Source organism: Carettochelys insculpta, chromosome 6 (genome assembly GCF_033958435.1).
Source record: "Carettochelys insculpta isolate YL-2023 chromosome 6, ASM3395843v1, whole genome shotgun sequence".
NCBI lineage: Eukaryota > Metazoa > Chordata > Testudines > Carettochelyidae > Carettochelys > Carettochelys insculpta.
This window is the reverse complement of record NC_134142.1, coordinates 30343158-30355648: the sequence shown is the minus strand read 5'-3', so window position 1 is coordinate 30355648 and position 12491 is coordinate 30343158. Positions and strand designations below refer to the sequence as shown.

General features: G+C 43.3%; 1 protein-coding gene across 3 annotated transcripts in view; it reads left to right on the top strand.

Annotated features, from left to right (window-relative positions):
• UNC79 (unc-79 homolog, NALCN channel complex subunit) overlaps positions 1 to 12491 on the top strand; it is a 164108-nt gene that overhangs the window by 33183 nt on the left and 118434 nt on the right. For all 3 annotated transcript variants that reach the window (XM_074998751.1, XM_074998750.1, XM_074998752.1), the window contains 7 exons: positions 438 to 466; positions 1674 to 1903; positions 2244 to 2415; positions 5363 to 5593; positions 9238 to 9428; positions 10371 to 10494; positions 12265 to 12405. In XM_074998751.1, coding sequence (XP_074854852.1) covers positions 438 to 466; positions 1674 to 1903; positions 2244 to 2415; positions 5363 to 5593; positions 9238 to 9428; positions 10371 to 10494; positions 12265 to 12405 — 1118 coding nt within the window. The remainder of the gene's footprint in view (positions 1 to 437; positions 467 to 1673; positions 1904 to 2243; positions 2416 to 5362; positions 5594 to 9237; positions 9429 to 10370; positions 10495 to 12264; positions 12406 to 12491) is intronic.

Below are 12491 nucleotides of genomic sequence, written 5' to 3'. Positions count from 1 at the left end.
TTTTTCAGCCCTTGCCCTCAGGTCATTATAAAGTTTATTACAACTTGCAGATGGAGAGAAGTGGGCACAGTTTAAATTCTGCCAGGATAGAAAGTGAATGTAATTATGAAGAACTTTCCTTCAAATTACAGGGCCTAACTTTGCAGTCCTCAGGCAGACAAAGCTTCCATTCACGTTACTGGAATTTTCACGAATAGCATTCATCCTATTGGCTGAGTACAGTTACATCAATCATCTGATGTGTTCCAGATACAAGTAGGGAAACCTACCATCTAGAGAGAGGAAAATGATATTTGGAAGATCAAGTCAAACCCTGGAGGATTTTTTTTCTTTCTTCTTCTTGTTTTTTGTTACAAACTTGTTTTTCCCATGGTTGCTGTGGTAAGGGAGAAAAGTGGTAGTACTGAGTTGATATTTTGTATGCCTTCCTCTTACAGCTGAAATTTCTGCTATATGTCAGAAGAAGGTAAGATTAAGTTGTTTGTGTGATGGGGCATGACTTGGTGTGTTTGTGTGTGACTTCATTTCATTAATGTGTGGTATATATTTTACCATCTGAAGTTTTTTCATTATATAGCCATCTGTGTTTGTTGAGAGGAAATGAGGGTGATTTAGCATTGAGATTACTGGTGTCTCAGTTTGCTTCAATTTGGCTTTTGATTTTGAGGTGTTCCCATTAAAATGATAGCTGAACAAAGCAGTCTTATTGTGCAGTTTATCTTATTGGTCTGTTTATAATACTGCTTATGAAAGAAAATAGTATACACTATTAATTAAAAGTCTAAGCATTTTGTGTTCTGGGCTGCAATACTGAAGTACTGAATTAGGCCTTAAGTAGGTACAACTCCCATTATAGTGAGTGGATTTTTGCTTAAATAAAGATCAACTCAGTCTTTATTCTGTAGATGACTAACAAACCAATGTGCTTGCAAAACTTACTAGTAAAATTGTGTTGATTACTTAATAAATATGGATAGACATGTTCAAGTCTGGTGTGCTTAAACAAAAGCATACATTGAGCCAAAATCTTGGTATAGATTGGCAAAGTTCAGGTGAAGCCAATTTATGTTTCAGAAGTTTTGAATGTTATCTCTAAGAAGTTGATGAAAGTTGTCATTTTGCCACTGAAATTAATGATGCTACGCGCATTTAAACCAGTAAGGTTTTGGCCCTGTTATGTGTCAAAAATTTCAATAATTTCAAAAATTTTAGCTATAATTAGGGAGTGAGATAATTTTGTAGGACGTGAGTATTAAACATTCAACAAAGTGAACTCCTTTTCCTTTCTGTATTTTTGAATTTGTTTCTAAGACTCACACAAGGGGAAGAAAGGAGGCGAATGCTCTGAATGGGTGTAACTTGAGGGTGGGCTTAGAAATAAATTGGGTACAGGTGAACTGAATATTATAAGATTGGCCCAAGCCAGAAAGTTGAATTTGTTGAGTGAGGCATTGGTTTGGCCCCTTACAGAGAAAGGAGATTATCTATTACATTCAGGTCTACATGTAGTTTTCCTTGAACTTTACTGGTGCTTGGCTCCTGTTTTGGACCCATCGTTAATGAATTTTAAAAAATGCCAGCTTGTTATCCAACCCTGTTGCGCTGATTTACATTCTTGTTTTCAGTTCCACGTACTGCCATATGTGGTATAATAAAATCTGTTTTGTTTCCAGAACTGTAGCTCACATGTCAGAAGGGCTGTTGTCACCTGCTTCTCAGCAGGCTGCTGTGACCGCCATGGTAACAGGCCAGTGCGCTACTGCAAAAGATGCCATTCGAATCATCACAGCAGTGAAGTTGGGGCAGCAGCAGAGACCCACCTCTATCAGACGTCTCCTCCCCCTATCAATACACGGGAGTGTGGGGCTGAGGAACTAGTTTGTACTGTGGAAGCTGTGATCAGGTAAGGAGTCGAACACACGGGTCAGGTCCTGTACTTGAAAATCCTAGGCAAATCCTAGGGCTAGGTTGTAATCCTAGTTTCACCAGCATAACCTGGAGCGCTGGCACTTAAATCATTCTGGTGTAGGAAACATGAGAATCTGGTTCAGGGATTTGTTTATGTGTGTCCAAATGGCAGAATTTTGGCCTTGAATCCTGGGACTTTATCTAACTTCATTATGTTTTTTACCTTTCAGGGACACTGTGCACAGGGAGATGAATGAAATATAGTGCTTTAACTTGTAATAGTCACTGACCCACCATCTACTTCCATCACTGGCTACATTCACCTTGTTTTTCAGCTTGCTGAAAGAAGCAGAGTTCCATGCTGAGCAGAGGGAGTATGAGCTCAACCGCAGGAGGCAAATGGGCCTCTCCTCCTCCCATCATTCTTTGGACAACACTGATTTCGATAACAAAGATGATGACAAACATGACCAGCGCCTCCTGAGCCAGTTTGGAATCTGGTTCTTGGTAAGAGTTCCTTGCTGTTTTTTCCGCTTCCCTCTCTCTGCAGGGTCATCTGGTGTATCGTTGACATCATGCTTATGTTTAGCTTAATTCAGTAATTTATGAGGACAGTAATTTATAATTCAATCGGTGCCATTTTTGTAATGCAGACAAGCTCTAAGGTCACGTGGCCAGTAAGAGGCAGAGCTGAGAGGAGAATCCACATTCCCTGACTGAACAAAGAAGATACAGACTAACACGGATACTTCTTTGAGACTATTCCCTGAGGCTATGTGCACACTAGAGAGTTTTTTGACAAAATGGCAGTTTTCTCAACAAAACCCGCAGAGCATCCACATTCACAAGGCTTTCTGTTGGGAGTATATTGACAGAATATGGCACTTCTGTCAACAGTATTCTGCCACACCCCATGAGGCAGAATGCCTCTGTCAACAGAAAGCTGGTCTGAATGTTCTGGGGAGGGGCCCTCTGTTGACAGACAGGGCTTACAGGATACTGGGCAGACCTCTTCGCTGTGCTTCTGGTTGGCCATTCTTTTGAGAGAGCGACTGGGCTGTCCAGCAGCTCTCTTGTCAACAGAGCAGATTGCTCTTTTGATTCACTTGGCGGTCTGGCTGCAATCTGTCGACAGAAATTTTGTTGGAAGGTATCTTCTGACACAAACTTCTGTTGAGAGATCGCTGTAGAGTAGTCCCTTGAGTTATGTGAGAGTTGCGTTCCCATGCACCCTTGCATAATTCGAATTTTGCGTAAGTTGGTGGCCGGATTTTTTGCCAGCGGAACACACGTTCTGCAGGCAGAGAAGCAGCAGACAGGTAAGTCTTGGAGTTGGCAGGGACAGTTGGGGACGGTGAAGCCTGGTTGAGGGGTATGGGAGGTGGGGTAGGGGAATTAAGCCTAGGCTGGGTTAAGGTTGCAGGGGAGTGTGTGTGTGTGTGTGTGTGTGTGTGTGTGTGAGAGAGAGAGAGAGAGAGAGAGAAGTTGAGCTGGAGCCATATGCAGGGGATTTAAACCAGGGCCGAGGGGTTGAGACAGAGCCATGTGCGGGGTTGGTGAGCTGGAGCGTGCTCGGGTGGCGAGCTGGAGCTATGTGCAGGGGGTTTGAACTTGTGCGGGGGGTGGGTTTGGACTGAGGCAGGGAGTTTGAGCTGGACCCACACAGGGGCGGTTTGAACCTGGGTGGGCGGAGGTGGGGGGTTGGGAGTTAAGCCAGGGCCGGGGGTTGGGGGATTTTGAGTTGCGTTAATGCAAGTTAAGTGCAAGTTAAAATTGCACATTTTGAGGGTTTAATGAAGTGTAGACATAGCTTGAGTAACTTGCCATAATCATTGGAGTACAAGTGCATGTCTGTATGATGCTACATCACGTATCTTTGTAACTGTTCTATACTGATGTTTTGCACTCTTTCTAGGTAAAGACAAAGGTTGTCTTTATTATTAGGCTATATAACTCATTTATAAAAGCTCTGTTTCTATTGCTTTTTACTGTCTTCAAGAACTTTTGTGTTTCTGCTGAAATATCCCAGACAAAGTGTTTTTCACTACAGAATGATATTGTTATACCTGTCATTCTGAAGGGTGCTGCACCACAAATTTGTTATCTCTATAATAAACAAATACTTTAGGCTTGTTACTTCTTTTCGTATGATTTGCAGGACTGTCTAGGGAAGAGTTTGCGTTGCTAGTAGAAATTTGTTTTCACTCTCTCTCTGCTTTCAACAGTCTGCCACTTTCTTCTGTTTAAGACACAGAAGTTATTATGGAAGTGCTCCCAGCAATGTTCATTGTCTCTTCTCTCTGTGTAAGAAGGTTTTTGCTATACATTCAGGAGCAGTTTTAGAGACAAATGTAACAGGAACACATCTGTGTACTCCAGAGAGTAGACTCACATGAACCTTATTGGTTTAGATACCATTTGATTTTTCATTTGTTTTTCATTACTTTTCTATTACTTGATGCCTTGGCATCACACGCTTTCGAAATTAATTGTCTTTCCTTGTCACAATACCCACTCACTTCTAAATCTATTTCAGTCTTGAAAAGATGCTTTCCAACCTTCTCCCTGCTTCTGCCAAATAAAGCTCTGTGGATGTTTGCAACATAACCTCACAGTCCACATTAAGCTCATTTAGTTGAGAGTTTTGTTTTATTACAAACTTGAGATGCAGCCCGTGTTCATTCCAAATTTGTGAAGGTTTATGTACTATTTTTTTGAATCTGTGCTGAGAAAGTCCCAAAGCCCAGTGTATCTGGATCAAAATAATGGGGCATTTGTGTGTTACAGATTTTTTTTTTCTGAAATCAGGTGAAACAGATTTTGATTATTTACTTGGAATTGTGGTTTGATCAAAACTTGCAATTCAGAATGACATGGGTGAGGTACAAATCCTAACTAATGAAAAGGTTTGTATTAGCTACTATAACCGGTTAAGATATGTGTGCACCGCATCAGCTGGGAGAACACTTCCTGGGTGGGTGGACAGACATGTTCTAACTCTGCTTCAGCTAGTGCGCTGAAGATGGCTAAGTAGCCAGGGGCTCTCCTGCCATGTTGTGTCAGTGTGCCTCTTCCCTGACCTTGATGGAACATCTCTATATGGTAGAGTGAAAATCAATGGTTTTGCTGAATGCCTATGGGAACCTAGACCTCTACAGAGATTGACAGCAATGGTACCAGTTAGCATCAAGTGAACACTTTTTCATCAAACACTGGACAGAGATCAACAATTCATTTAAAAGAGACCAGCAGATGATAATACTTTTCAATTAATATGCATCTGAGTGATATTCATACACAGATTGAAAAGTGAATCCTCCCATTTCCAGTATGCAGAGTGGAATCTCAGAAGCTGCAGAATCTCATAGAAAATGATACACTACCTACCCCGCAAAAGCATTTGCCACAGTATCTTGGGATAAATTGAAAATTGGGTGTTTTTGCTGTCTTCCAGGTGAGCCTTTGTACTCCCAGTGAGAATACTCCTACAGAGAGCTTAGCTCGACTGGTTAGCATGGTTTTCCAGTGGTTTCATTCCACAGCTTATATGATGGATGATGAAGTTGGTAGCCTGGTGGAAAAACTCAAACCTCAGTTTGTCACCAAGTGGCTGAAGACAGTTTGTGACGTTCGATTTGATGTCATGGTTATGTGCCTACTTCCTAAACCAATGGAGTTTGCCAGGGTAAGAATATCTTCTGTACTTTATCCAGAGAGCCTGTGAAAGTCCTTAGGCTTGACAGCTTACTGTGATATATTCAGAAACTTTAAGGAACAAATTCTGCCTTCAGATCAAGACAAAATCAAAACTAGACAGATCAGGGCCCAGATCCACACGGATATTTAGGTACCTGTCCGAGATAGGGTGCTTTGCTTACCACAGGCATGTACCTTCCCTTGATATTTTGGGGATTATCTTAGCATAGCCCTTGGCCCTTGTGGTTGCATTCTTTCTCTCTGTCTCTTGGTCTTGGAGTGCAACATTTCTTCCACTTCAGGAACTGCTGTTGCCTTGTCATGACTCAGTCCTCCAGCCAGGTCATTCAGCATTCCTCCTTTCTTGGGTTGCGTGCCAAAGTCCGGATGGGTAGACAGTTTTAGGCAGCCAGCCCATTCACTACCCTGGTGCCACTATCTCAGTGGCTAATGGGGAACCTGAGCTACCTGAGAACCTCTACTCTAGGTTGCAGCTTAGGGACACCCTAAATGCCAGCCAAGGGAAAGTTCCCTCCTCTACTTTGCTGCCGTTCCTAGGTGCTCTTCCTTATTTCCTGTCCCTCCTCACTCTTTGGGTTTACCAGCTTCTTATTACCCTTCTCCCAGCAAGTGACTGTAGACTACCTTCCTGCCACCCCTTTTCTTTCCAGTTTCCTGTCTTTATATAAGCCCCTGCTTATATAGGTGAGCTTCTCTGAATAAGGCTTCTTCCTAGGCTTAATTTTCCCAAATTGCCGCCTCATTGGCTGATTGGGTCCTCTTGTCCCAGTTATGCCCTTGTAGGCCTGGCATTGGCATAGGTGGAGGAAGTAGCAGAACAGTGGTGGTGCTGTGGTGTTGGTGATGTTGGTGCTGCAACACCTCCAGGCTTTGTGCCCAGCATGGCGTCAGGCTGGGGTCCTGGCTGCGAGACTGTTCCTGGAAGTTTCACTGCCACTTGGGGAGATCAGTATTGTTTAGCAGTCTTTCCAACACTTCCACTGTTTACTGGGCTCTTGCAAGACATTTAATAGTATATTGCAGCTAGATAACAGCACAGGCACACTGATAGCTGGGACTGCTGGCTGTAAATAAATTTTATGGGACCACAGGAAATTTGGCCACACCCATGACAAGTGGTCATCTAGTAAACTAAAATCATGCCACACCACATATGTTGCTGGACCAGGGAGTGCCAGACCAGAGAGGTTCAATCTGTAGTATTCCTTTCTAGTGGTTGACCTGTGCATAGGCATAAAGGCTTGCTCTGTTACAGAGCGGATTAAAGGTAGATCCGTGGGTCTAAGAACCTCAGCCTCAGTGTGGGGTGGCTGTTTTATTCTTGCCTTCCAAGCTGTAGAAAAAAAGAGAGGTAAAGGATATAAGCCTTGGAGATGGACAAGAGTGAGATGGGTTGTCTCTGCATCAGAGGGGAAGTGTAGGGGCTTGTTTGAGAGAGAAAGAGAAGAGAGAGAACCTGGACCTCAGAGTTGTAATAAGCATGCATATGGTGGAGGGCTTTTGCTTCCGTTGGATCCATGTCCCATAAAAATTTAGTCTTAATCTGCTCCTTTATAACATTTAGGGTTGGATTAGCAATTTGCCAGAAGTGCAAGGACCGAATCAACCATGAACACATAGAACCACAATATTAGTTTTGATAAATGAATGGGCATATCTTGTTGATTGAATTTCTCAATAACTAAACAAAGGTATCACGCATTAGTAGACTTTTGATGTGCTCAGTTAGAATTATTAGTTTCTGTGGATTATGCAGTTATTTAATTAGCTAGAAATTTGCAATAACTTTCATGACTAATGCATCCATCAATAAAAGAAACATTTTTATGAACAAAAAAATAGAAGCTTATCAACATAAAAGGTCTGGTCAGGGATCCCTGCTCCAAACCAAAACGCTGAGGATGGATGTACAAAAGCAGCTAAGTATGATTATGCTGAGTTTCGCCAGGCCTAACTTTTAGGTATCTAGAAAATCACTGCAATACATAATGCCTGAGTTGATACCTAAATCTCTATACAGGGAATATACAGAGAAACTGACAGATGGTTTAGAATGAAATAAAACAAAAGCTAGCATTCTTGGCAGGAGCCATCTAGCCAGTGGGGAGAACCCGGTACGACAGGTGTGTGCTAAGCCCCATCCCACTCTCAGAGATAAGTGCCTATTTCTGTTTTGAAATTCTTAGCTGTGAATACTCCTGGAAGTAGACACTTAACATCATTGTAGGTGGTAGTGGTAGAGATGGAAGGTAATGGGCGACTATCTAAGATAGTGCCCCAAATATCAGGACTATCCTTATAAAACTGGACACTAGAGCTACGTCTACACGTGAAGCCTACATCGAAGTAGCTTATTTCGATGTAGCGACATCGAAATAGGCTATTTCGATGAATAACGTCTACACGTCCTCCAGGGCTGGCAACGTTGATGTTCAACATCGACGTTGCGCAGCACCACATCGAAATAGGCGCTGTGAGGGAACGTCTACACGCCAAAGTAGCACACATCGAAATAAGGGTGCCAGGCACAGCTGCAGACAGGGTCATAGGGCGGACTCAACAGCTAGCCGCTCCCTTAAAGGGCCCCTCCCAGACACAGTTGCACTAAACAATACAAGTTCCACAGAGACAACTGGTTGCAGACCCTGTGCATGCAGCATGGATCCCCAGCTGCAGCAGCAGCAGCCAGAAGCCCTGGGCTAAGGGCTGCTGCACATGGTGACCATAGAGCCCCGCAGGGGCTGGAGAGAGAGCGTCTCTCAACCCCTCAGCTGATGGCCACCATGGCAGACCCCGCTATTTCGATGTTGCGGGACGCGGATCGTCTACACGTGCCCTACTTTGACGTTCAACTTCGAAGTAGGGCGCTATTCCCATCCCCTCATGGGGTTAGCGGCTTCGACATCTCACCGCCTAACGTCGATGTTAACATCGAAATAGCGCCCAACACGTGTAGCCGTGACGGGCGCTATTTCGAAGTTAGTGCCTCTACTTCGAAGTAGCGTGCACGTGTAGACACGGCTTAGATGTCACTGCCCACCCTGTAAGTTTTTTGACCAGTGGTTAGAACACTCACCTCTCCCAGATTCAATTCCACCACCTCTGCCAGAAGGGGAAGAAGGGAATTGATGTGGGGTATCCCATCACTCAGGAGAGTGCTGTATCCACTGAAGTCTGGATATTTTGATGTGGGGCTCCCTCACGCTCTCCTGTTGAAGCTGTCTGACTGCGGATAGTTAACAGACTGATTAAAACAGGTGAAGTGGACCTGGTGTCTTCCACCTGTCGGACAGCTGCCGTAATCACCAAACTACAATTATTCTCCCTCTTTGTCTCGGTGACATCATACTATGGATAAGTACTTAAACAGTCTTTGTGCCACATGGGGGAGCTGCATATAAATTGTCTGTTACACTTTGGTTGCTCCTGGAGCACATGGAAAAAAAAAATCCCAGTCCCCCTGGCTGAATCTGAAATCTGCACTGAACTATACTGTTGATCATTCACCATGATTTAATGTGTGTAAGATGCCATGCAAATATACGATGCTGTACAAATAAAAATGCAAGAGTGAAAATAGCTAATAAATACTATTCCTGGAAATGCCCTCAGGTTGGTGGCTATTGGGACAAATCCTGCAGCACTGTGACACAATTAAAGGAAGGTCTGAATCGCATCCTCTGCCTGATTCCATACAATGTAATAAACCAGGCTGTGTGGGAATGTATTATGCCGGAATGGTTGGAAGCCATTAGAACAGAAGTGCCTGATAATCAACTGAAAGAGTTCAGGGAAGTACTAAGGTAGGTGAAGGGGTACCAGAGCCATTATAGTGGGGAGTATATTAATCTACAAGTGTTTAGTGTACTATATTAGTAGTTAAATAAAAATACCTGTCAGAGCTGCTGTGTTCGTATGCAGTATAAGATACAGTGACGAGATGCAGGTCCATCATTAATAAATTTAAGTTAGACCTGAACTGGAATGTTTGAACCAAAGTTCCCCAAATTCACAGTATAATTAGATCCATATCATGATCTAAATATAGAGCTAGCTTGACCTTTGTCCTGAGTGGGCAACATGCCTAGTGAGTTCAGCACAGGGGAGAGAGTGGCCTTCAGGAAAGCCTGAATCCTCCCATAGAGGTAGGCCTGGAGTGGTGTACAGGGGAGGGGAATGGGCAGAGCCCTGGCTCTTGTTGCCAGGCGCAGCAGAGATGGTACAGAAACAGAGTAGTCTGCTGCTGGTATCGCTTACCCTGGGTCAAATGGTAAGTTAGGGTGTGTGTTCTCAAAGTCAGAATATCGTTTCATGCATTGTGGGACAGTATAGCTGTACAGTAAACTACAGTCCACCTCTGGTGGCTGAGGCCTGTCTCCAGTATGGAGTTGAGAAATATTTATGTGTGTTGGAGGTAGAGAAAGTCATCACTAATAGATAAAAAACATTTTTCACTAATCCCTCTAATCCATCTGTTTACCCTCGTGGAATACACTTTGAGATTTAATTCAGATTTTTATGATCCATGACAGACTCACCAAATTCAGGAATGACTCCCAGGAGTCAGAATGACAGTTACAGGTGACATTCCCTGTATGGTGCAAAATGAGCAAGACTGTGGTATGCTAGTGTGGTGCTAATAATATTTAGGTGATTGGTATTTTATTAATTGTCCTTTTTGCAGTTTACTGTATTCTGCACATAATAACAAACCAGTGATTATATGTCTTTGTTCTTCTTTGCAGCAAAATGTTTGATATTGAGCTTTGCCCACTCCCATTTTCCATGGAGGAGATGTTTGGTTTCATTAGTTGTCGATTCACAGGATATCCTTCCTCTGTGCAGGAGCAAGCTTTGCTCTGGTTGCATGTAAGTGACTCTTATGGAGAGGTCAACGGGAAGAAGCATACTGGGGTTGTAGCTAGAAATGGGTTAAATTGTTCCATCATAAAAGAGCTATCTTGAACTTTCACCCATTCCTGAATCAAATCTTTTTAAAGTCTTTCTTCTCTTTGCCTGTCACCAGGGCAAGCAAATAGGTAGCTCAGTGTGTAGACAGGAGGCTAGAAGTTACTCTTGGATCTCAGGCAATATGGTCTGACTTTTTTGTGGAAGGCTAGAAGCGCATTTTCCCATTGGCTGTAGACTGTATCTTGAGGGTAGGCCGAGTGCTTCTGCCTCTTTCCCAAATCTGCTCTAGGGTCTGAACCTAATTTGCTTCATAAATTGCAGAATGACTTCTGGAACACTTAAGCAGTTTTTAAGGGTTCTTTGTTGTGAACAGTGTATTGGATTCCCTTTGGAGCCTATCAGAGCCGCTTGTGGCCTTGACTATGCTGCTCCTATGTACCAACCCGTGAAGGTGTATGCTGTGTATTTCTCATTCAGACCGAACAGCCATGTGGATGATTGTCCCTCAGAGATTTGTTTGTGGGGTGCAGCTCTGCTTAAAGCCCTGTGCATTTTACAGTATTTGGCCCTTTGTGAATATTACCTATGTCCATTGTTATTGCTTTTGTCCCAGTAAGAGTTATTTGCAGAGAATGTTAGATGATCTATTTACAGCAGGCAAACCAATGAGACAGGGGCAAAAGGGGCAGTTGTCCTGGGGCCCAGTGATTCAAAAGGGCCCAGGACTCCTGGCCACCACCAGTGCTGCAGCTCCAAGCCCTTTAAATTGCTACTAGAGTGTCTCATAGCACTCTCTGGATGACTCTCAGGGCTGCTTGAAGGTGTTGGGGCCATGGTGTGGTATGCTCAGGGTGACTCTGAGGGCTGGCTGGCCCAAGCCCCTACCCTTCTTCTGAGACCCTGCCCTTTCCAGGAGTGCGGAGCTGAGCCCTACAGCCTTGCTCAAGTGGGCAAGTCTACTCCTCTGATTCACAGTGAACAATTTAGTTGACTAGCTGTTTTTACTTTTGGGGAATTTTTCACTAACATTGTGACTTTTTGCAGATTTGCTCATAAACAACTAATTGATGAGTAGTTGGAGCAAGCACATTTGTGTCTGTGATTTGTTCATGAAGTGATCACTGAGAAGTCCCTCTCGGTGATTTGCTGCAAGTGATGGGTACCCTGAGAACAGGAAGAGCCCCTTCTCTATTCACCAGTGTTTGATATTCGATGAATCTGTTGAAGAATAACAAAAAGAGCTTTTCACTAGCCATAGGCGGTGCTTTGTTTGTGCCAGTATTTGCTGATACTGAGTACCAGCTCCTTGGTAGTCCCAACTGAAGAATCTCCAGATGGGGGCACTGGGGAGGATTGGGGAGCCAGCTGAATACTGTCTCCTTTTTTTTTTTTTAACTAAAAAAGCACTAGCCATAGGAATTACTCTGATTGGAACCTTTGCGGGTACTACTACAATACAGTCATAAATAGTATTAGTAGCATCATCCAGTGAACAAGTCATGCTAAATAATTGTGTCATGTTTGCTTTATACAAACATCTTGTGGAAACCCCTTGTCTCACACTGGAATGTTTGTGAGAGAATGGGGCCTCCCATACCAGCAAAGAGAGCTGTCAGGCTTATGGGCCTAGCTGAAGTGAGGTCTGTGTGGTTAAAGTATTGATAAAGCTAGTTAGTAATTTTGGTCTGAGATGAAAAAAATCATACTCTTGTTTTTATCTTTCTTCAGGTGTTATCTGAGTTAGACATTATGGTTCCTCTTCAGCTGCTGATCAGTATGTTTTCTGATGGAGTTAATTCTGTCAAAGAATTAGCAAATCAAAGAAAATCAAGAGTCAGCGAGCTGGCAGGGAATCTTGGAGCTCGAAGGGTATTGTGTGTCATTTTGTTTTTTCTTTTTCCTCCTTACTGCAGTTTTCCTTTTAATTTGCATATGAAGATTTAAAAACTGGTTGC